At 39.6% G+C, this 25,570-nt stretch overlaps 2 protein-coding genes across 3 annotated transcripts in view; both read left to right on the top strand.

Annotated features, from left to right (window-relative positions):
- L3MBTL2 (L3MBTL histone methyl-lysine binding protein 2) overlaps positions 1-25,570 on the top strand; it is a 529,035-nt gene that overhangs the window by 187,065 nt on the left and 316,400 nt on the right. The window lies entirely within an intron of this gene.
- XPNPEP3 (X-prolyl aminopeptidase 3) overlaps positions 1-25,570 on the top strand; it is a 73,870-nt gene that overhangs the window by 38,126 nt on the left and 10,174 nt on the right. For both annotated transcript variants that reach the window (XM_082740011.1, XM_082740012.1), the window contains 3 exons: positions 13,364-13,426; positions 14,256-14,369; positions 22,662-22,747. In XM_082740011.1, the coding sequence (XP_082596137.1) occupies positions 13,364-13,426; positions 14,256-14,369; positions 22,662-22,747 (263 nt within the window). The remainder of the gene's footprint in view (positions 1-13,363; positions 13,427-14,255; positions 14,370-22,661; positions 22,748-25,570) is intronic.

Raw genomic sequence — 25,570 nt, 5'->3', positions numbered from 1 at the left:
TTTCTAAAATTCCTCTAAACTTCGATAAATTGAGTGTATCTGCCTTGGGATTTTTATACCCTGAGAAGTTTGAGGCAGTAACCTTTTCTCTGCCTTACTGTAAAATTATCAAAGCCTGGCACTCTTCAGTTTCTGCCTTTTTACTTCATTTTCAATTAAACATAAAAAAACTGAATTGTTTCAGGATCTGAATTGTTGCCCCTTTCGTATTTTCTTTCCATTTGCTGTGTTTTTTTAATCTAAAATTTATATAACCTAAAATTTAATATTTTAACCATTTCTAAGTGTACAACTCTGTGGCATTAAGTACATTCACACTGTTGTGCAACCAGCACCATTATCTATTTCCAGAACTATTTCATCGTCCCACATAGAAACTCTGCAACCGTTAGACAGTAACTCGCATTTCCCCTCCCTCCAGCCTCTAGTAACCTCAGGCCTACTATGAACTTGCCTAGAAGAATCATATAACTTTTACTAGTTTTTTCTTGTGTTGCCTATGCTTTTGGTGTTATAGCAGAAAAAAATTATTGCCAAACCTAGGTCATGAAGCTTTCCCCCTATGTTTTCCTCTAAGAGTTTTATAGTTTTAGCTCTTATGTTTTGGTCTTTGATCCATTTTTTTTAGTTAATTTTTGTATGTGTTTCTTAGCAGAAACATTTGGGTAAATCTTCATGACCTTTGGATTTGGGTATGGCACCCAAAGCAGTAGTAACAACAACAAAAATAGATAAATTGGACTTCATCAAAATTTAAAACTTTTGTGCATCAAAAGACATTATCAGAGGAGTAAAAAGATAACTTATAAACAAGAGAAATATTTGTAAGTCTATATTTGATAACATTCTAATATACAGAATACATAAAGAACTTATACGCAACAACAAAAAAGACAAGGGCCCAATTTTATTCTTTTGCATGTCCTCTTTCTTACTGGATTTTATTTCTCCTGTGAAGTGCTAAACTCATTATCTTTTTATTATCCATAGGAGGAAGTTTAGATTAAAGATCTGAAACTATCTTTTTACATCCTCCTGGGGTCCAACAACAAAGTCATATACGAAATCCTTTATTACAGTGTCAGTCATAACCTGAGTAAGGAGCTTCCCATCAGGGTTTTCATTTCCTTCATCAGATAACCAGGGCAGTACGATCTACCTCCACAGCCTCCGTGCAGCTTCAGGAGGCAGTGGCCATTTATATAACAAGGGAGAGGCAGGGCAATTGCCCTTCTATACTGGACCCCTCCCTTAATCCATTCTAATAAACTAGGGATTGTCCTGTGAACCACAGTGAACCCTGAAATTTCCCTACTCTCATTAGTGTTTAAAGCCGGAGATACTGCTCCCCGATTCAAAATTCTCAGGACCATTTTTTTAAAAGAATTTATCAAATTGTTGTATCTAAAACTGCAAAATGGCTTATTTCCTTCACTGAATAATCCCTTTCATGATATTTTGTCCTCCATCATTAGTTTGCCCTGCTTGAATTAGTGGCAGTGTGTCTCACAGCTGATTTATCTTAAAAAAAAAAGAAAGAAAGAAAAAAAGATTTTTTTTAAGTGGCTTGGGTTCCTTTGGTTGGAGCTCCACCTGCCGGCCACAAAGGTGAAACTCTTCTGCAGAGTCCGCTTGCTTTCAGCAAAGCAGCAAGCACCACTGAGTTTTTAATGGAACTGCCATTGATTTGCTTTTCTCTTCCAGTCTTTTTTGCTAACTGCTAAAATTCGGGTTTTGTTATTTCCTCTACTGATTTCAAAGCCAGTGCTTGTTCAAACCAGGGATGGCTTGGCAGTTACCCAAGCTCATAGTAGCATTTTCATCCTCTTTATCAGAATCATTCTTTTCCTTTCAAAAATAATGCTTTAACGTGTATTTAATTAAGAATAATTCAGATATGCTAGAACAACTGGATATCTACATGCAAAAGAATGATGTTGGATCCCTCCCTCATACCATATATAAAAATTCACTCAAAATGGCTCAAAGACCTAAACTTAAGAGCTTAGCAGAAACATAGAGGTGAATCTTCATGACCTTGAATTTGGCAATGACTTTCTTAGATATGACACCAAAATAAGCAACACAAGAAAAACAGATAAATTCAACTTCATCAAAATTAAAAACTGTGCATCAATCAAACAACACTATCAAAAAAGTGAAAAGATAGCCTATAGAATAGGAGAAAATATTTGCAAGCAATATATACAATAAAGGTCTATCTAGTACCCAGAATATGTAAAGAACTCCTGTAACCCAAAAACAAAAAAGCAACCCAGTTTTAAAATGGGTGGGGGAGGGGGTGCCTGGGTAGCTCATTTGGTTAAGCCACTCTCTTCAGCTCAGGTCATGATCCCAGAGTCCTGTGTTTGAGTCCCATATCAGGGTTCCCCTGCTCTGCAGGGAGCCTGATTCTCCCTCTCCCTGCCGTTCCCACTCTTTGTGCTCTCTCTTCCTTTCTGTCAAATAAATAAAATATGTTTTAAAAATGGGTAGAGGAGGTGCCTTGGTGGCTGTCAGTTAAGTGTCTGCCTTCAGCTCAAGTCATGATCCTGGGGTCCTGGGATCGAGCCCCAAGTCAGGCTCCCTAGTGATTGGGGAGCCTGCTTCTCCCTCTCCCTCTGTCCCTCCCCACCAGTCGTGCTCACTCTCTCTCCCCCACCCAAATAAATAATAAATAAATAATCTTTTCAAAAAATGGGCAAAGGACTTAAATAGGCATTTCCCCAAAGAAGATATACAGATGACCAATAAACACATGAAGAGATGCTTAATATCATTTACTGTTAGGAAAATGTGAATCAAAACCAAAATGGGATACCATTTCATACCCAGTAAGATGACTACAATTTAAAAGCAAAAGACACAGGAGGGGAAGATGTTAGTGGAGTAGGAGAACCCGAGGTTCACTTCATCCCACAAATAAAACTAGATAACTGTCAAATCATCCTAAGTATCCCAGAAATTGATCTGAAGACTGTCAGGACAAATTTTACAACTAAAAGTAGGGAAGAAGCCACATGGAAGTAGGTAAGAAGTGCAGAAACATGGCGTGGGAAATAACTGGAGTGTGGCCACTGTGGTGGGGAGGGAGCCACAGTGCCAGTGAAGGGCAAAGACACAAACCAGCACACAAGGGAGCACAAGGGGAAAACAAATCCCCCATAAGAGTTGGCTTGGAAAGCAGGACGGCCCAAATTTTAGAAGTTCTTGGAACCAGCAGGGCTGGAGCTTTGAAGCCTGGAGCTTGAAAGGTTAGCATACTTGGCTCTGGAAGAGCTCAGAGGACATTGGAGCTGTCCTTGGAGAGAAGGCAGGGCAAGTAGCCTGTGGACATACACCATGGAAAGAGCAATCTGAAGAGCATCTGGGGCACACACTGTGAGTGGGAGGTTTAGTTGCTCATCTCAGAGCATGTCCCAGAGAGGCAGCAGTCATGGAGAGATCCCTGTGGGAATAAAGGAACTGGCAGGTTCCATTTCTCTCCTCCACCCTTCAGCATAAGCACAGGGCCACCTGTGAGAATCAGCACAGCATCAGCACTTGCTACCTACCTTGCTTACACCAAGCCCTACCTCCTAGTGCTCTAATGGAACTGCACTTCCCACTCACACTCCCTCAGTCCCAGCTCATGGGGCACCCCTCCCCCAGAAGACTGGCCCAAACCCCTGCCAACATTGTGTCCCCCAGCCCGGGAGTTTTATAAGGCCTTGGTTCCAGTGGTAGCAGCAACAGGTCTCATTTCACCAGCGAACCAGAGCATACCTCGTTGAAATCCACCACATTCAGGCCAGGGATCAGACACTATTCACAACAGGCAGAGAGAGCCCCTGAAGACAACTGGCCTAAAGGATAAAGCAGCCAGGACACAACAGGAGGGTGCAAGCACCACACATTGGAGTTACTCCCAGAAGCACCAGGCCCTGCAACACTGCATTACAGGCAGTACAGGTCGTCGTCTTCATAAAACCATGACCCTCAAGAAGAGGAGCTGTACCCGACTCTCCTAACATACAGAAACAGGTACAGAGACTTAGACAAAATGAAATGGCAGAGGAATTTGCCCCAAATGAAGGAACAGGACAAGGCCATGGCCAGGGAGCTATAAATAAAACAGATATAACTAACATGCCTGATAGAGAATTTAAAGCAATGAACATAAGATTACTCACTGCACTTGAGAAAAGAATGGAGTACATCAGTGAGACTGTTAACCCAGAGATAAGGAATAATATAGCAGAGATAAAGGGCTCAGTAAACAAAATGAGAAACCTGCTTGATGGAATGAACAGCAGTCTGGAAGAAACAGAAATCTGAACCTGGAAGATAAAGTAATGGAAAGTAATCAAGATAAACAAAAGGGAGAAAAAAAGAATTATGCAAAATGAGAATAGACTTAGGGAACTCAGTGACTTCATCAAACATAACAACATTCATATTATGGGAGTCCCAGAAAAAGAAGAGAGAGAAAAAGGGACAGAGAATTTATTTGAAGAAGTAACAGCTGAAAACTTCCCTAATATAGGAAAAGAAACCTCCAGATCCAGGAGGCACAGAAAATCAACAAAACCAACAAAAGAAGATCCATACAAAGACATATTATAATTAAAATGGCAAAATACAGAGGCACCTGGCTGGCTCAGTTGGTACAGCTTGCAGCTGTTGATCTCAGGGTCATGAGTTAGAGCCTAACCCTGGGTATAGAGATTGCTTATAAGTAAACTTTAAGTAATAAAAGAATGAATGAATGAATGGCAAAATACAGTAAGAAAATAGAGACACCTGAGTGGCTCAGTGGGTTAAGCGTCTGCCTTCAGCTTGGGTCATGGTCCCAGGGTCCTGAGATCAAGTCCCACATCAGGCTCCTTGCTCAGTGCAGAGCCTGCTTCTCCCTCTGCCCCTCCCCACACTCTCTCTTTGACAAATAAATAAATAAAAGTTTTTTTTTTTTTTTTAAGATTTTATTTATTTATTTGACACAGAGAGATCACAAGTAGGCAGAGAGGCAGACAGAGAGAGAGAGGGAAGCAGGCTCTCTGCTGAGCAGAGAGCCTGATGTGGAACTCGATCCCAGGACCCTGAGATTATGACTTGAGCCGAAGGCAGAGGCTTAACCCATTGAGCCACCCAGGTGCCCAGTAAGTAAAAATCTTTAAAAAAAAAAAAAGAAAAAGAAAGAAAGAAAATGCTAAAAGCAGTAAGACAAAGGAAGACAGTTACATATAAAGGAAACCCCGTAAAGCTGTCAGATTTTTCAGCAGAAACTTCCAAGCCAGAAACGAGTGGCATGATACATTCAAAGTGCTGAATAGGAAAAACCTGCAGCCAAGAATACTCTTATCCAGCAAAGCTAACTTCAAAATAGAAGGAAAGATAAAAGAGCTTCCCATACAAAAAAAAAAAACTGAAGGAGTTCACGACCACTAAACAAGTCCTGCAAGAAATATTAAAGGGGACTCTGAGTGGAAAGGAAAGACCAAAAATGACGATATGAAGATAGGAAACACAAAAGTAGTAAAAATGAATATAGCCGTTAAAAATTAGCCAAGCGGGACACCTAGGTGGCTCAATTGGTTAAGCAGCTTCCTTTGGCTCAGGTTATGCCAAGGTCCTGGGATTGAGTCCTACATCAGACTCCTTGCTCAGTGGGGAGCCTGCTTCTCCCTCTGCTTGCTCTGCCTACTGCCCCTCCCCCGCTTGTGCACATGCTCTCTCTCTCGCTCTCTCTGACAAATAAAATCTTTTTTTTAAAAATCAGCCAAGGAGGGGCGCCTGGGTGGCTCAGTGGATTAAGCCTCTGCCTTCGGCCCAGGTCATGGTCTCAGGGTCCTGGGATTGAGCCCCGCATCGGGCTCTCTGCTCAGCAGGGAGCCCGCTTCTGCCTCTCTCTCTCTCTCTCTGCCTGCTTGGGATCTCTCTCTCTCTCTCCCTGTGTCAAATAATTAAATAAAATCTTTTAAAAAAAAAAAAATCAGCCAAGGAACTCACAAAATAAAAAGATGTCAAATATGATACTATATACCTAAAATGTCAGGAGGAGAGGAGTAAAGAATGGATTCAAACTTAAACAACCATCAACTTAATATAGACTGCTATATGCAGAAGATGTTATATACAAACCTAATGGTAAGTACAAATTAGAAACCACTAATAAATATGCAGGGATTAAAGAGAAAAAAATCCACATATATCACTAAGAAAAACCAGCACACCATGAAAGAGAGAAAGATAAAAAATGATCAGAGAAAATCTTCAGAAACAACAACAAAGCAAGTAATAAAATGGCAATTAATCTACCAATAATTAATTTGAATGTAAATGAACTAAACACTCCAATCAAAAGACATAGGGTGACAAAATGGGTAAAAACATAAGACCCATCTATGTTTACAGTCTATAGGAGACCATCGGTAGTCTACAGAGACTCATTTTAGACCTAAGGACACCTGTATATTGGAAGTGAGGGATGGAGAAACATTAATCTTGCAAATGGTTGTAAAAAGAAAGCTGGAGTAGAGGTGCCTGGGTAGCTCAGTTGCTAAATATCTGCCTTAAGCTCAGGTCATGATCCCATTGTCCTGGGATTGAGCCCTGGGTGGGGCTCCCTGCTCAGCGAGCAGCCTGCTTCGGTCTCTCAAATAAATAAATAAAATCTTTTTTTAAAAAAAGCCAGAGTAGCAATACTTATATCAGACAAAATAGGCTTTAAAACAAAGACTATAACAAGATACAAAGAAATACACTGTAATGAAGGGGACAATTTTAAATAATTATGCATCCAACATGGGAACACCCAAATATGTAAAACAATTAATAACAAACATAAAAGAATTAATAATAATACAATAAGAGTAGGGAAATTTAACACCCCACTTACATCAGTGGAAAGATCATCTAAACAGAATATCAACAAGAAAACTGGCTTTGAATGACATCCTGGACCAGATGGATTTAACAGTTATATTCAGAATATTCCATGTAAGAAGAATACACATTATTTTCAAGTGCACATGGAATATTCTCCAGAATAGATCACATATAAGGTCACAAAACAAGTTCTAAAAGATTGAACTTATATACCATGCATGTTTTCTGACCACAACACTGTGAAGCCAGAAGTCAACCACAGGAAAAAATCTGGAAAGACCATGAATTCATAGAGGTTAAGTAACATGCTACTAAACAATGAATGGGTCAGTCAAGAAATAGAAGAAATAAAAAAGCACATGGAAACAAATGAAAATGAAAGCAAACATTTTGAAACCTTCGAGATGCAGCCAAAACAGTTCTAACAGGGAAGCTTTTAACAATATAGGCCTACCTCAAGAAGCAAGAAAAAAAATTTTCAAACAACCTAGCCTTACTCCTAAGGGAACTAGAAGAAAAAAAAAAAAAAGAAAGCCTAAACCTAGCAGAAAAAGGAAATAATGAAGATTAGAGTAGAAAATAAATGATATAGAATCTAAAACTGCCTGGGTGGCTCAGTGGGTTAAGCCACTGCCTTCAACTCAGGTCATGATCCCAGGATCCTGGGATCGAGTTCCACATCAGACTCTCTGCTCTGGCAGGAGCCTGCTTTCCCCCCCCCCCCCCCCCGCCTGCCTCTCTGCCTACTTGTGCTCCCTGTCTGTCAAATAAATAAATAAAATCTTAAAAAAAAAAAAATCTAAAACAAAAGAACAAATCAAAACCAAGAGCTGATCCTTTGAAAAAAAAAACAATAAAATTGATAAACCTGTAGCCAGATTCCTCAAGAAAAAGAAAGGACCTGGATAAATCACAAATGAAAGAGGAGAAATAACAAACGTTACAGAAATACAGATGTAAGAAAATACTATCAAAAGCTATATGCCAACAAATCAGACAAGGTAGAAGAAATGAATAAATTCCTAGAAACATATAACCTACCAAAACTAAAACAGGAAGAAATAGAAAAATTTGAACAGACCCATTACCAGCAAAGAAATTGAATCAGTACTCAAAAAACTCCCAACAAACAAAAGTTCAGGACCTCATGGCTTCCCAGGCGAATTCTACCAAGCATTTAAAAAAGAATTAATGCCTACTCTCCCCTAACTATTCCAGAAGATAGAAAAGGAAGGAAAACTTCCACATTCATGCCATGAGGCCAGCATTACCCTGATACCAAAACCAGATAAAGACCCCACAATAGAAGAGAACTACAGGTCAATATCTTTGATGAACATAGATGCAAATATCCTCAACAAAGTACTAGCAAACTGAAGGAAGCAATACATTAAAAAAAAAAATCATTCACCATGATCAAGTGAGGTTTGTTTTCCTGGGTTGCAAGGGTGGGTCAGTATTTGCAAATCAATCAGCATGATACATCACATCAGCAGGAGAAAGGCTAAGAACCATAAGATCATTTCAGTAGATGCAGAAAAAGCATTTGACAAAGTACAATACCAATCCATGACAAAACCCTCAACAAAGTAAGTTTAGAGGGAACATACCTTAACATAATAAAGGCTATATGTGAAAAACCCACAGCCAGCATCATTTTCAGTGGTAAGAAACAGCCTTTCCCCCAAGGTCAGGAAGAAGATATGGATGCCCCCACTCACCACTTTTACTCAACATAGTACTGGAAGTCATAGCCACAGCAATTGGGCAAAAAAAGCAATAAAAGGTATCCAAGTTGGTAAGGAAGAAGTAAAACTCCACTGTTTGCAGATGACGTGATAATATATTGAAAAACCACTAAAAAACTGCAGGAGCTGATAAACGAATTCAGTGAAGTTGCAGGATACCAAAATCAGTCTACAGAAATCTGCTGGGTTTCTATACACCCAATAATGAAACAGCAGAAAAGAGATTAAGAAAACAATCCCACTTACAATTAGGAAATTAACCAAAGAGGTGAAAGACCTGTACTCTGAAAACTATAAAACACTGATGAAAGAAAGTCGAAGACAACACAAAGAAATGGAAAGACTTTCCATGATCATGGATTGGAAGAACAAATAGTGTTAAAATACTTTATCTGCCCAAAGCAATCTACACATTTAATACAACCCGTATCACAATACCCAGAGCATTTTTCACAGAACTAGAACAAACAATCCTAAAATTTGTATGGAACCACAAAAGACCCCGAATAACCAAAGCAGTCTTGAAAAAGCAAAGCTAGAAGCATCACAATTCTGGACTGCTCGTTATTTCAAAGCTGTAGTCATCAAAAGAGTATTGTACTGGCACAAAAATAGACTCCTAGATCAATGGAATAGAATAGAGAGCCCAGAAATAAACCCATGCTTATATGGTTAATTAATCTTGACAAAGCAAGAAAGAATATTGAATGGGGAAAAGATAGTCTCTTCAATAAAATCCTGCTGGGAAAACTAAACAACATGCAAAAGAATGGAACTGGACCAATTCCTTACGCCATACACAAAAATAAACTCAAAATACATTAAAGACCTAAATACAAGGCTTGACACCATAAAAATCCTTTAAGAGAGCACAAGCAGTAATTTCTCTGAGATCGGCTATATCAGCTCTTTTCTAAATAGGTCCCCTGTGGGGCATGTGGGTGGCTCAGTCAGCTAAGCATCCGACTCTTACTTCGGCTAGGGTCATGATCTCGGGGTCATGAGATCAAGCAACGTGTCAGGCTCCTCACTGGCTGTGGAGCCTGCTTAGATTCTCTCTGCTTCCCCCACCACTGCATCACTCATACATATGTACACACACTCTCTCTAAAAAAAGAAAAAAAATATCCCCTGAGGCAAAGGAAACAAAAGCAAAAATAAACTATTGGGACTACATCAAAATAAAAAGCTACTGCCCAGTGAAGGAAACAATCAACAAAACTAAAAGGCAGCCTACAGAATGGGAGAAGGTTTTTGCAGATGACATATTATAACTATCCAAAAATATATCCAAAATATATAAAGAACTTACATAATTCAACACCCAAAAAAGCAATAATCTGATTATTTTTCTTTTTTTTTTTTTGATCAGAGAGAGAAAGCACAGGCAGGCAGAGTGGCAGGCAGAGGGAGAAGCAGGCTCCCTGCCAAGCAAGGAGCCCCATGTGGAACTTGATCCCAGGACGCTGGGATCATGATCTGAGCCAAAGGCAGCTGCTTGACCAACTGAGCCATCCAGATGTCCCAATATAATCTGAATTTGAAAAGGGCAGAAGACATTTCTACAAGGAAGACATGCAGATGCCAAAAGGCAGATGAAAAGATGCTCATCACCACTTATTATCAGGGAAATACAAATCAAAGCACGGTGAGATATCATCTTACACCTGTCAGAATGGCTAAAATCAAGAAACAAGTATTGGCAAGGATGTGGAGAAAAAGGAACCCTCTTGCACTGTTGGTAGGAATAAAAACTGGTGCAGCCATTATGGAAAATAGTAGTTTCCTCAAAAAGTTAAAAATAGAGGGACGCCTGGGTGGCTCAGTTGGTTAAGCCACTGCCTTTGGCTCAGGCTGTATCCTAGGGTCCTGGGATTGAGTCCCGCAACTGGCTCCTTGCTCCGTGGGAAGCCTGCTTCTCTCTCTGCCTCTGCCTGCCACTCTTCCTGTTTGTGCATGCTCTCTCTCTCTCTCTCTTTCTGAAAAATAAATAAATAAATAAATATCTTTTAAAAAAAAAAAGTTAAAAATAGAACTGCCCTATGATCTAGTAATTGCACTACTGGATATCTACCCAACAAATACAAAAAACTAATACAAAGGGATGTGTGCACCTCTGTGTTTATATGTTTATTGCAAATAGACAAGATGTGGAAGCAGCCCAAGTATCCATCAATTAATTGATAAGGAAGATTCGGATGGATGGATAGGTAGATAGATAAAATGGAATATTAACCTTTATTTTTTTTTAAAGATTTTATTTATTTTACAGAGATCACAAGTAGGCAGAGAGGCAGGCAGAGAGAGAGGAGGAAGCAGGCTCCCCACTGAGAGAGAGCCCTATTCGGGGCTCGATCCCAGGACCCCAGGATCATGACCTGAGCCGAAGGCAGAGGCTTTAACCCACTGAACCACCCAGGCGCCCCGAATATTAACCTTTAAAGAGTGAAATCTTGCCATATGGATGGAGAGGGTATAATGCTAAGTGAAATAAGAGAAAGATAACATGAGTTCACTCATATTCAGAATTTAAGAAACAAAGCAAATGATCAAAGGGAGCAAAAGAGACAAACCAAGAAACAGACTCTCAACTACAGAGAACTATGGAAAACAACGTGGTTACCAGAAGTCAGGTGGGTAGGGGGATGAGTGAAATAGGTGATTAAGGAGTGCAGTAGTGATGAGCATTGGGTGATTAAAAATGTAAAAATAAATTTAAAAAATTAAAATACATGCAAACGGAAAATAGCAAGTGTTGGTAGGGAAATGGGAAAGTTGGAACCTTTTTACATTACCAGTGCGATTGTGAAATGGTTCAGCCACTGTGGAAATAGCTTGGAGGGTTCTGAAAAACTTAAACATAGACTTATCATGTGACCTAACAACTCTGCTCCTAGGTGTATACCCAGAAGAATTAAAAACAGGTACTCTCCTATTTGTTCACAGAAGCAGTGGTCACAATAGCGGAAAGTTGCAAATAACCCACATTGATCCATCAGTGGATGAACGCATATACAAGGGCTTGGTGTGTGTGTGCACGCACAAAATTTCTGTGCTATTAAAGTTTTGAAAGGAAATTAATAAAAAGACAAAGGGTGCAGCTAAGAGAAGAAAAATCCCTCTTTCGAGTGAGCCTCAGTGGAGATAACCATACTTTGTCCTTTTTTTTTTCCTTAGCTTCATGCTAAAAATGTAGCACTGACAAATTGTCAATATTCATACGTGTGTGTAACTAAGTATCTTTAACTTCCATTGTAATTGCTAATTCATTCAGCAGATATTTATTATTTACTATAGTGCTGGATACTTCCTAGGTTCTAGAGACACAGTGGTGAGCAAAACAGGCTTGCCATGTGTCCTTGTCCTCATTGTACATTCTAGTTGAGGAGAGACAGTAAATAAACACGCTGTATAGTCAGCTAAAATTAAATGCTGTGAAGAAAAAGGAAGCAGTGGAAAGGGATGAAGTGTGGTCGAGGTGCTGAGTGAGATAGGGCGGTCAGGAAGGCCTCTCTGAGGAGGAAACATTTGAGCAAGGATCAGAATGGGAGCAGGAGCAAGTGGCAGCTGTCTCCATGGCCAGTCCACTTGCTTTCCCTTCTGTTGGGCTTTATGGTGATGTCATTGCCTTGTATTTGGAGAAATGTTACCAAAAACATTCCTTCCCATGTTGCCTTCACTCTTAGAACACAACAACTTGAGTGGTAGAATCATATAATCCTGTCCTTGTGCAGCTGATTCGTTTTTATCCCACAGGTATGGGAAATACAGCTGACAGTTTCCCTTTTCACACGGGCTGCTAGAAAACTCAGATAAATTGGCGGTCCATCCACAGTTACCATAGTAATCGTGAAGGTCATTATTAGTTTTTGAGCTCCATTCTTTTTAAGGCTTGCTTTTCTTTAACCCTGCCATGAGTTGTATTTTGTGTATCTATCAGATCTAATCAAAATCTTTTTTGGATTAGGGTACCGTGGTGAATTATAGACATGTACGTTCATAAAAAAGGAAACAAACACACATGTGGAATGGCTATCACAGAGAAATTAAGGATTTATACTCTAGGTCACTGATTCTGAACATGGGGCAGTTATGTCCTTCAAGGGATATCGGGCAGTATCCAGTGATCACAGTGGGAAAGTGCTGCTGGCACCCGGCAAAGAGTTATCTAGTCCAGGGGCACCTGGGTGGCTCAGTGGGTTAAGCCGCTGCCTTCGGCTCAGGTCATGATCTCAGGGTCCTGGGATCGAGTCCCACATCAGGCTCTCTGCTCAGCAGGGAGCCTGCTTCCCTCTCTCTCTCTCTCTCTGCCTGCCTCTCTGCCTACTTGTGATCTCTGTCAAATACATTAATTAAAAAAAAAAAAAAAAAAGAGTTATCTAGTCCAAAATGTCGACAGTGCTGAGGTTGGGAAGCCTACTGTAGACTGGACTGTTCAGTCCATAATTCCATACATTTCTGGGCTACTTCGTTACATAAATGACAAATGTGTAACTGCGTAGCTTATTCTAGCATACCACTGTATATTCTGAGTGATTATTGAGTCAGCCTTCCACTAAATGTTGTCAAATAGTCCTGAAAGCAATAGTTTCCTCTTCAGAAATCTATATTATCATATGCACAAAGTCACAACTTCAGGCCAACAAAATTGGGGAGAAGGGTGCTTTTCATTTGAGCTCCAGTATTTTGAATGTTTGAGTAAACAACCTGTTTAAAACGAGATTGTTCATCCTCCATTCTGTTTACAGGCTTTCATAGAAACCATGTTTGCCAGTAAAGCTCCTGTGGAGGAAGGCTTTCTTTATGCCAAGGTGAGCTTTAAAAGACTGGAAAGGTTTTATTGGAGGCGAAAACAGTAAATAAAGTAATTTCATTGATTTGCAGATGGCATCGAGTTGGCTTTTATGTAAGTGACCAGGGTATCAGTGGAGAGGATTTGGTTCTTAAAGGTCACTGATAATTTATTTAGATACGTCTAAAGTACACAGGGCTACAATTAAATGAAGAAAATTGCAAAAGAGAACAAACGAAGAAGCAAAGACTTAAGTCAAATGTGAGCGGAGAATCTTCACATAAATGCGAAGGACAAGGACGGGAGTAGGACTGGAAGGAGCAGCCGCTTCTTGCCAGTCTCCGGCTCTGTCCTTGGACAAAGTAAAAGCAGAATTTATCATTTGCCTAGCATCCTTTTTCACTTTTCCAGCACATATAGGTTGGTAGCTGTTTGAAAAGCTGAAATTAGTAATGCAGAGCTTGTTAAAACCAGAAGCTGTATTCCAGCGTTTACTGAAATAAGAAGAAAAACTGGGAGCTTTACTCGACTATATCTCTGTACTCAGCCATGATCATAGGTTTTCTATGTTCTCTTCTGGACTTAATTTGAAAATCACAGGAAATTTGGAGCACTCAGAGGAACAGAACAGACTTAATAATAGGGTCAAATAACAGGATTGGGGGGAGAATAAAAAATAGAGTGGAATTGCAGTATAAGAAGTCCGGTTAGATTTGATGACTCGTTCTCCAGTAATGATGGAAAAGAAGGACTTGAATGGAGAGATGGGCTGTTTGTCGGAGGGAGCCTGGGCTGGCACAGTCCTGAGGAAGTCCTGTCTTCTGTCATGCTTGGCTCTTGTTTTTCAGTTTGAATTTGAATGCCGGGCCCGTGGTGCAGACATCTTGGCCTACCCGCCCGTGGTCGCTGGAGGTAATCGGTCAAACACTTTGCATTATGTGAAGAATAATCAGCTCATCAAGGTACATGAAATGCCCTTCAATGCCACTTCCTCTGGTGCCACTTCTAAAGCACTTTATTGTTTATAAAATGATTTTACAGACATTATCTCATTTGATTCTCATATTAGCACTCTGAGATAGGAGCAGTTAATAACATGCCTGTTCAACGGATGAGGAAAATAAACTTAAAAAATTAGGCAACTCAAAAAAAAAGAATTAGGCAACTCATTAGGGCAGAGCTGAGAATACGACTGTAAAGCTTCTGCTTATTTTTTTTTCTGCTCATAATTTTTATTTTTTTTTTTTAAGATTTTATTTATTTATTTGACAGGCAGAGATCACAAGTAGGCAGAGAGGCAGGCAGAGAGAGAGGAAGAAGCAGTCTCCCTGCTGAGCAGAGAGCCCGACGTGGGGCTCGATCCCAGGACCCTGAGATCATGACCTGAGCCGAAGGCAGCAGCTTTAACCCACTGAGCCACCCAGGCGCCCCTCTGCTCATAATTTTTAATAACACTCCTCCTCAAAGGACTTAGGGAACAGTGGGTCATGCATATTTTGGAATAGACAAATTTTAATAGTGCCTTATTAGCTGTGAGGAAGCTGATCTTTTATAGTTGCTCCCCCCCCCCCCCCAAGTGACTATACACGTAGAGAATTGTATATGCCTTTATTTCTTTTCTTTTTTTTTATTTGACAGAGCATGCACAAGTAGGGGGAACAGCAGACTCCCCACTGAGCAGAGAGCCCTATGTGGGACTCAATCCCAGGACCCTGGGATTATGACCCAAACTGAAGGCAGCCGCTCAACCAACTGAGCCACTCAGGTGCCCTGTATATGCTCTATTAAGTCCACTTTTTTTTTTTTTTTTTAAAGATGTGGGAAAGGGTTTTGTCAGCCCGGAGCCCTGTGAAGCACTTAAGCTCATGACGCTGAGATCAAGACCTGCGCTGAGATCAAGAGTCAGACACTTAACCAGCTGAGCCACCCAGGCACTCCCAAATCCACTTTTATTTTTTTATTTTTTTAGGTTTTTTTTTTTTTTTAAGATTTTATTTATTTATTTGGCAGAGAGAGAGAGAGCACAAGAGGCAAAGCAGTAGACAGAGGAAGAGGGAGAAGCAGACATCGCGCCAAGCAGAGAGCCCAATGTGGGGCTCGATCCCAGGACCCTAGGATCATGACCTGAGCTAACCAACTGAGCCACCCAGGCGCCCCTGAATCCACCTTTATTTATCTGTTTTAATTTTCAGTAATTTCAGGAAAATAAATATAGTAAATATGTAAATTACACAATATATTTTTTAAATGAATACCCATGAATTGATCACTTAGCCCAAGAAGAGAAAACTGCCAGTTCTGTGCATCTACTTATGTGTCTTTATGCTTTGCTATCCTATTGCCTCCCTCCCAGAGGTAACTAACTATTTATCCTAAATTTTTGTCTTCCCTCAATTTTTTGAAGTGGCTGTGTCAACGTATATATGATTCCCCAAATAATATTTAGCTCTGCCTGTTTGTGAACTACATAAAACTATATACTGCTATAAGTTTTTTGGAACTTTTTTTAATTCATAAGTGTGAGAAGATAATACAGTGTGTTTTCCCAAGTATCTGTGTCTGTTTGTACCCCTACCAGTGGCGTGTAATTCTCTTGACCACATCCTCTCTGTCGCCTGATGGTATCTGACTTCTTAATTTCTGCCATTCTAATTGGTATAAAACAGTATCATTGTGGTCTTAATTTCTGTTACCTTAATTATCAGTGAAATTAAGCATCTTTTTTATCTTTAGCACTACTAGTTTCAACTTACTAATGTGCTGTTTAGGAAATTCTGATTTGTTTTCATGTGTGAGATTGGCTTATTTTTCTCATTGTCTTTTTCTGATTTTCATATCAAGTCCAAACTAAGTTCATAAAATGAGTAGTTTCTTTTCTTAATATCGTGAAATGATTTGAGTTTAAGTTTTTTTGAAAATTGGATGGAATATACCTGTAGAACTATTTGGGCCTAATATTTTCCTTTGTAAACCTTTTTTTTAACTACTCATTCCATTTCTTTAATATCCTAAAGCTTTCTGTTTCTTTTTTTTTCTTTTTGACATTTCTTATTATGAAACGTAACTACTGGTAAAGTACTTAAAACATAAAGGAGCAGTTTAATGAGTAATTATAAAGTGGACACCCATGTAACCATTACCGTGTCAAATAAAAGGTATTGACAAGCTACAGCTCTCTGTACCAAATCCAGCCTCCCATTTTGTTTTGTGAAGAGGTTTTATTGGAATACAGTTGTTCCTGCTTTCTTCCCACAGTGGCAGAGTTGAGTACTTGCACTGGAGACAGTAAAAAGTATGTACTATCTAGCCCTTTACAGAAAAAAATTATGAATGCCTGAAACAGGACGTTCCTCTCCCTCCACTCCTCAGAAGCTTATTCTACCACGTGGTTCTTCCCAGTGATAACTTCTCTCGCTAGTGGGGAGAACCACTCTCCTGATTTTGATGGTCATCATTTCTTTGCTTCGCATTTTATTTTCCTACTAATAAACCATACAGTTAGTTGAACGTAGTTTGGCTTTGGTCATGTTTGAGCTTTATGTATTTGAAATATTATGTCTGTCTTTTTCATATAACCTATGTTGCATACCACTGCAGTTTGTTCATTTTAATTATTGTAGCATGAACAGCAATGAAAGTGTGGTCTGTGAAGTTAAATACATTTTTATAAGAATACCCAGACATCAGTTGTCTTTTCCATTCTTACTCTCTCAAGTGTATAAGGAAGTAACCCAGTGGCTTTATGACCTGCAGTACCACACCAGACTGGAGGAGGAGAAGTAATATGAGATTTTAGCTGATTTCTGTTACACTAGACAAAGATTTATAAAACTATATATACAACAGTGCAGCATTTCTAACTACATACTGTTATTTAGAAAAAGAGTTACTTTTCGGGGCGCCTGGGTAGCTCAGTTGGTTAGGCGGCTGCCTTCAGCTCAGGTCATGATCCCAGGTCATGGAATTAAGCCTCACATCAGGGTCCTTGCTGAGCAGGGAGCCTGCTTCTCCCCTGCCTGCCATTCCCCCCGCTTGTACTTGCTCCCTCCCTCTCTTTCTCTCTCTCTCTGTCAAATTAATTAATTTATTTATTTATTAAAGACTGTTTTAAAAAAAAGAAAAGAGGCGCCTGGGTGGCTCAGTGGGTTAAGCCTCTTCCTTCGGCTCAGGTCATGATCTCAGTGTCCTGGGATGGAGCCCCGAGTCGGGAATCTCTGCTTAGCAGGGAGCCTGCTTCCCGCGCCCCACCTCCCCCGCCTGCCTCTCTGCCTGCTTGTGATCTCTGTCAAATAAATAAATAAAATATTAAAAAAAAAAAAGAAAAACAATTACAATTAAGTTAAAAATGTCATTTACTTAACATGAAATAGGTTTTTTGTTAATTTATTAACAAATTAACAAATACTGTAAAATTAGTGTGATAAATATCCATAGGTGGCCATTTACATAGTTTCTAAGTTTTTACCATTATGAATAATGTACTGTGAACATTCTTGTATGTTATACCTGGTGTACAAGTTACCAAGTTTGTCTAAGGGACATAATAATGGAATTGATGGGTCATAGGTATGCATATTTGCATTACAGTAGAAAATACCAAACATTTCCAAAGTGATTATATCAACATATGCTTCACTTTTCCTGAGACAGTTTGGTAGATTATATTTTTCTACCACTTTGTCTAAATTTTTAAAATTACTTCTAATCCTTTATAATTATAGTTATATATATTTTTTTAAAAGATTTTATTTATTTGACAGTGAGAGAGGTAATACAAGCAAAGGGAGTTGGGAGAGCCAGGCTTCCCAGCAAGCAGGGAGCCTGATGGGGGACTCCATCCCAAGACCCTGGGATCATGACCTGAGCCGAAGGCAGACGCTTAACGCCTGAGCCACTCAGGGGCCCAGTTATGTACCTTTTTACATTCTTGATATATTTTTGTCTTTTCTCTCTCTCTCTCTCTCTCTCTCTCTTTTTTGATTGAAGAAGGCAAGCAATTATTTATTAGAATTAGTTGGAAAGACGTGGGGGCACCATACTTAAAATTTAAGTCCAAATCAAACACTAGCTTTGGAGCTAGATTAATTGAACATCACAGTAGTTCCTGGACCCACTGTGACCTTCGGCAAATAACAGCAGTACCTAGTAGGCCTGTTGAGAAGATTAAGATAATGTAGAATGAGTTTACCAATTCTGGCACCTCATCAACATGCAGTAAACGTTGTCAGTGTTGTAGAGCGCCACATGTCCTGCAGTAGCTTCACAGGAATATCCTTTCCTGGTGTCACAGGGCTGTCAGTCTCCTGAGGTCCTAGTGGAGCAGCTTTCTCACTCAGGTACAGGCATCTGAGGATGCCGTACAGAAACTGTTCAGGGCCAAGGGTGCCCTACTTTCAAGTCATCCGGAGGCTGCCTCTGTCCAAAGCCTGCACACATGTCTGCAGGTCGGCCGTGGTACTCCTGCCAGAGCAGAGGCCGCAGGGGAAAGGACAGCCCGAAGTCCATCCTTTTTTTCTTTCTTTTTAAAAAGTAAACATATATTTACTCTGTGTACCAGCAATTCCATTTATAGGTATTTTTCAAGAAAAATTAAAACAGATCCACAAGTTGCCTTGTACAAGAATGTTCATAGCAGGTTCACTACTAAGAGACCCAGTGTCCATCACCAGGATATTAGATAAGGAAATTGCCATGTGGTGTATTTGTCAAATAAAGTGGAACAAACCACTGCACTACCAGTGAATAATGTCAAAAGCATTATGCTGAGTGAATAAGTCAGACAAAAAAATTATAAACTATATGATTCCATCTATACAAATTTCTAAAATGGACAAAACTAACCTATGTTGATAGAAACCAGATCAGTGGTTGCTTCTTATGGGAATATTGACCAGGAAGGGACTTGAGGGCATTTGACAAAACTGACTTAACTCTATTAACTCTATATTATACTTAAGATCTGTGCATTTAATGTGCATACATTAAATCTCAAAAACTTCAGCTAAAAAAAAGTCTTACGAGAGGTTTGCTGGATTTTATTATTCTTGTAAAACCAACTTTTCACATCATTAATGCTATTTTATCTTTGTTTATTACTTCATTACACTGAGCCCTTGCCTTCATTAATTTCACCCTTCTACTTTTTGTGTTTATTCTCTTGCTCTTTTTGTAGCTTCTAAAATTAGGTGCTAAACTCATTAATTTTCATCCTTTCTTCTTTTTTTTACTGTGTCTAAGGGTAAATTTCTCACTTTTATTATATTCCACAAGGTTTTCCTAAGTTGTTAAATGTGTCATATATTAAAAACAATACATGTAATGTGCTGTTTAAAAATAATAATCGAATGAATAACCATGTATCTACCATCTAGGATGAGAAGAACATTAGTAGTCCTCTGGGCAAGCTCAAACACATCACCCTTTCTGTCTCCTACCATCTTAACTTCTGTTTTAATCATTTTTGTTGATTTTCTTCATAATTTTACCACCAGTGTGTCTATTCCTAAATAGTATACTGTCCACTCTTAAAAAACTGGAGAATAAGCACCAGTGTAGCCATACAGGGAGAGAAGAGTATTGCCATTATTAGATAAATTGGCCCGAGAGAAAATAAGCTGAGAACTTCTAGGTCCTGGTCTTGTTTTGGTTATCTGAAAGTTTGCATGGCTTTTTCTGGTGAAGTCTGTGAGCAAGGTCCTCAACAAGCTGTGAGAATGTGGGGCACCGCCAGGGCATCTGGGAGAGCTCTGGTGTGCCCTCGGTAGTGGGCATCTGATAGAAATGTAGTCAGAACAGGCTGCCCTGTGCTTCTGCGTCTCAGCCACAGCTATGTGGAGCTCTCAGCAACAGGCCAAAGCAGAACCCTTCTGACAGAGTTTGTGTAGGTTTACATGCATGTTCACCTTTCCTGCTTACATCTTCGATGGCTCTCCTGGGATCAGCTTCCTTCAGCCTGAAGAAAATCGTTTAGATGAAGGTCTGTGGCTGATAAAATTTTCTTTCTTTTTTTTTTTTTTTTAGTCAAATATCTTTATTTCATTCTCAATTCTTGATGATGGCTATACCAAGGAAACAATCCTAGATTCTTTTCAGTCTTGCAGATTAAAAACAACCAAACAAGGAGCACCTGTGTGGCTCAGTTAAGTGTCTCCCTTCGGCTCAAGTGATGATCCCAGAGTCCTGGGATCCACCCTGGCATCGAGCTCCCTGCTCAGTGGGGAATCTGCTTCTCCCTCTGACCCTCCCCCGCTGCTTGTGCTTGTGCTTGTATGTTCTCTCTCTCCTCTCCCGCCACTCTCTCTCACATAAATAAATAAAATCTTGAAATAAAATAAAAACAAACAAAAACTAATTATCATTCCTATGGGAACTCTCTTTTTGCTTTGACTGCTTTAAGATTTCATTTCTTTGGTGGTGCACCTGGGTGGCTTAGTCCCTTGGGTATGCAGCTCTTGATTTCGGCTCAGGTCATGGTCTCAGAGTCCTGAGATCAAGCTCCCCACCCCACCCCACACCACCACCACCACCACCACGGGCTCAGTGCTCAGTGTGGAGTCTGGTTAAGATTCATTCTCTCTCTCTCTCTCTTTGCCCCTCCCCCCCACCATTTGCACATTCGTGCGCTCTCTAAAAAAAATGGATAAATAATCTTTTTTTTTTTTAAGTTTTCTTTGGTAATTTTCAGTTTTATTGCATGTCTAAGAATAGATTTATTTTTACATATAGTCACTATGATACCTTCCCCTTCCGAAATTGCATTCGTGTTCTTCATCAGTTCTAGGAAATTCTCAGACACTGATACCGTCTCTCCTACATTCTCTCTCTTCCGTCCTTCAGCAGTTTCAGGTAGATGTGCTAGACCTCTTTCTGTTTCCAGTAAGCTAACTTTCGTGTTTACATTTGCCTTATCTCTCTCTGTCATATTCTAGGGGACTTGGGTACGACTCTCTTCCAGGAAGCCAGTTTCCCTTTGGTTATCTAATCTGCTTCTTTGGCCATCCACTGAGTGATTGACTTCAGAAGTAGTTTTTTCTTTCCTTCTGGTTCCTTTCAAATCAGCATAGTTGTCAGTTGTCTCTTATTGCTTATTCATCTTTGTGGTTCTGTTCTTTATCCCTTTAAACATTTCATAATAGCTCTTCTGTATCTAGTCATTCCCTTACCTGAAGTTCTGGAAGCTCTAAATTTGGTCAGTGTTGTTCCTGCTGACTCTCACGTATGGTGACGTACCCTGTGTGCTTGATGACCTTTGGTTGTGAGCTCATCTATTTATTTGTTATTTTTTGGAAATCATGTCAGTCCAGATTTGGGAGAAATTTTCTCCAAAAATTTGTTTGAATATGCTTTTGCCAAAAGATAAGTGGTCCTAATGACCTGGGACTCTTTTATCTCCTGTGGGAATCCTGGATTAATGTGAGAATCTCTGGCTCATTGTCCCCACTCTTTGCTGCAGGACCTCAGGGGAATATCACCTTTTCTATATATACTGTACCACTTACCTTATCACTACTCTCAGCTCTAGTTTCAGTTCTGGGGTAACTTTTTTCTAGAGAAAAAAGTCTTTAAGGCATCTCTTATATTATGTAATGTCAGCCTTCTGTAAAATATGTTTGTATCCAAGATCTAGTTGTTTTCTAACAAGAAAGGTATTCTGTCATTTTGCCAAAAACAAGATCCAACATCCATTTATGAAGGTTGCCATTATTAAATACCTACACCCATTGAACCACTATTCTACTACATCCCAAGTTGTGTGCTTATTTATACATAAATAAGATGTACCCTGTCTTCAAGGACACAATAGATAATTTCAATATAACAGGACAAGTAACAAGAGAGAAACCCAAAGTTTTCTTTTTCCCCCACATGTATTCTAAAGGGGAGCAAAGGGGGGAAATGATATTCTAAAATTAAATGATTAAGGGTCATCATATTTGAATAAGGCCCTGGATACCAACTTACATAGGAATTTTAAAAATAATAGTGATAATGGTACCGTTTATAATGGGCTGTTTACACCTCGTAATTCAAACCCAAGTGGTATGGTTCCAGGGCCTGTGCACTACTATGCAACGGCCACTTCCTGAGTCCGTGTGAATTCATTTGAAAAATTGAGATGCTGTTTCTTATAAGAAGGAATCAGAGAAGATTAGTCTCCTTTAAATTAGCTTTTTAAATATATATGTATAAAATGAAGGACACAAAGAGTTTAATCATAAGGTCACCTACTTTGACATATCATACTTCTGTTGCAGGATGGGGAAATGGTGCTGCTGGATGGAGGTTGTGAGTCTTCTTGCTATGTGAGTGACATAACCCGTACCTGGCCTGTCAATGGCAGGTAGGACTTCTACAGATCCGATTGCTTCTTAGGAGTGTGAGTTGGAATATGGGTATATTAGGAATAAATGACTAAACAAATATACAGACACCCCCCCCCCAAAAGCTCAGGAGCTTTGCAAAGCTCCTGATTACTTTCTAAGACTGTTTTATTCACTAAATCATAGGATTGGGCATCTAGACACACCTAGTTAACACACACACACTCACATTGTTAAAAAAAAAATAAATTTGAGGATGCCTGGCTGGCTCAGTGGAGCATGTGTCTTTTGATCTTGAACTTGGGGCTCAAGCCCCATGTTGGGTGTAGAGATTACTTAAAGTCTTTTTTAAAAATAAATAAAATTTGGAGTTTTTATTTTCTGATTACAAAAGTAATTCCAGTATTCAGTTAAAAAAAAAAAAAAGAACCACTAGACATGAGAAGAATCAGGAAAAGAATCAGAAAATGACCCATAATCAAGAAAAATAGTCAATAAAAGATCCTGAGTAATCCTAATATTTCAATTAGCAAACAAGGACTTTAAAGCAGCTATCGTAGATATGTGCACAGAATTAAAGGAACATATATAAGTACAGTGAGTGAACAGATGGAGAGTTTCAGTAAGAAATAGGAAACTAAGAAATAGGGGTACCCCCTGGGGGGCTCAGTCGTTAAGCATCTGCCTTCAGCTCAGGTCATGATCCCAGCATCCTGGGATCCAACCCAATATTGGGCTCCCTGCTCAGTGGGAAGCCTGCTTCTCCCTCTCCAGCTCCCCCGTGCTTGTATACCCTCTCTCATTATCTCTATCATAAATAAATAAAATGTTTTTAAAAAGAAAGAAACTAAGAAATAACCAGAGATTCTGGGGAGATGATAGCAAAAGCATAGTTTCTTACTCTCTCCAAATTATCAGATAGTAATAGAGCTACCAGGTAACAAAACCAAACACTAGGTGACGGGATATCACTTAAACTGTAAAATACATTTATGAATACATTCTACACAGCCATAAGGCCAAGATGACATCAGTATCTGTATGGAAGAAATAAGGAAGCAACAATAATGGAGGAAGCTGACTGACATACCTGAGAACAAAGGAACTCGCAGATAACCAACAGCTATTCACTGGAAAAGGTGGTGAGCTGATTTGAGAACAGAAACTGAAAATGGGAAAGATTTGTCACTCCAAAGGCCCGAGGAAGTTTGAGGGTGCTGTGCTCCCTTCTCACACTAAGAAGAAACTGCTGGAAGTAGAATTGAAAGTAAGCAACTTAGGGACAAGAGAGAGGAAGGAATTAAAATATCCAAATCAAAGAGGAGGAGAAGAATTGAAAGTAAGCTGCCACATTGTGTTACCCCTACACCAAAACGACAGAAGAGTGAGCACTGTGATGTTAAAAAAATCTTTCCTAAATCCTGCCTCATCCTAAAAGTTCAGAAAAGTTAATTTTACATAAAATAAGCAATAAAAACGTATCTTGTTTAATCTCATACAAAGTAAATTAAAGCCCCCCCCCCAAAAAAAAAGGAACACATAACATCCCTACTGATAATGGAAGCATACTGGAAAGACATAGCTACAAAAGAGATCAAAACAGGCCTACTATGTTAAAGCAAACTAGAATTTTTTTTTTTAAGATTTTATCCATTTATTTCACAGACAGAGATAGGCAGAGAGGCAGGCAGAGGGAGAGGGAAGCGGGCTCCCTGCTGAGCAAAGAGCCCGATGTGGGGCTCAATCCCAGGACCCTGGGACCATGACCTGAGCCAAAGATAGAGGCTCTAACCCACTGAGCCACTCAAGCACCGCTGCAAGCTAGAATTTTTTTTAAGCACATCATTCAAGACATGAAAGAACAACACAAATCAAAATTGAAAAAAATCTCAGAAACAAAGTGACAACACACAGGAAAGAACTAGAAATAAAAAATCATACCAGAAAAAAAGACTGGCGGGGCGCCTAGGTGGCTCAGTGGGTTAAGCCGCTGCCTTCGGCTCAGGTCATGATCTCAGGGTCCTGAGATCAAGTCCCGTGTCAGGCTCTCTGCTAAGCAGGGAGCCTGCTTCCCTTCCTCCCTCTCTCTGCCTGCCTCTTTGCCTACTTGTGATCTCTCTCTCTCTCTCTCTCTGTCAAATAAATAAATAAATAAATCTTTTAAAAAAAGAAAGAAAGAAAGAAAAAAAGACTGGACTGAAAGGTACGCACTAACAATGAAGCACAATAAAGCCTTAACAACAAATAGGATGAAAGGGAAGAAAATTTTAAAAATCAAAATGAAATAAAAAAAGATTACAGGGAAAATAGTAAATATCTAAAATGGGCAGAGAAGTTAGAACATACGCATAAAGGAAGCTCTGAAGAAAATGAAAGCATGGGAACAGAACACGTCCTAAAAACTACAATAAAATATTTCTGAAATGAAAATTTAAAACTACTTTTGAAAGAGCACATCATGGAGCTGAGAATATCAGCCCAGAAAAAGCAACAATAAGACACAGTCTAGTAAAATTCTGAACCTACAAGAAAAAGAAAAATTCCTTTGGGATCCAGAAAAAAAGAACATGTGATACGTAAAGGGAAGGAAATCAGGTTATCATCAGACTTTTCAAAAGCAATGCTATATACAAGTAGAGAATAGGGGCACCTGGGTGGCTCAATGGGTTAAACCTCCACCTTCGGCTCAAGTCGTGATTTCAGGGTCCTGGGATCGAGCGCCACATTGGGCTCTCTGCTCAGCAGGGAGCCTGCTTCCTCCTCTCCCTCTGCCTTGCCTCTCTGTCTACTTGTTACTCTCTCTGTCAAATAAATAAATAAAATCGTAAAAAAAAAAAAAAAAG

The sequence above is a fragment of the Mustela nivalis genome, assembly GCF_964662115.1.
Source record: "Mustela nivalis genome assembly, chromosome: 7".
In the NCBI taxonomy this organism is placed as follows: Eukaryota; Metazoa; Chordata; class Mammalia; order Carnivora; family Mustelidae; genus Mustela; species Mustela nivalis.
Note: the sequence above shows the minus strand (reverse complement) of the source record. Positions and strands in the feature narration are given on the sequence as shown.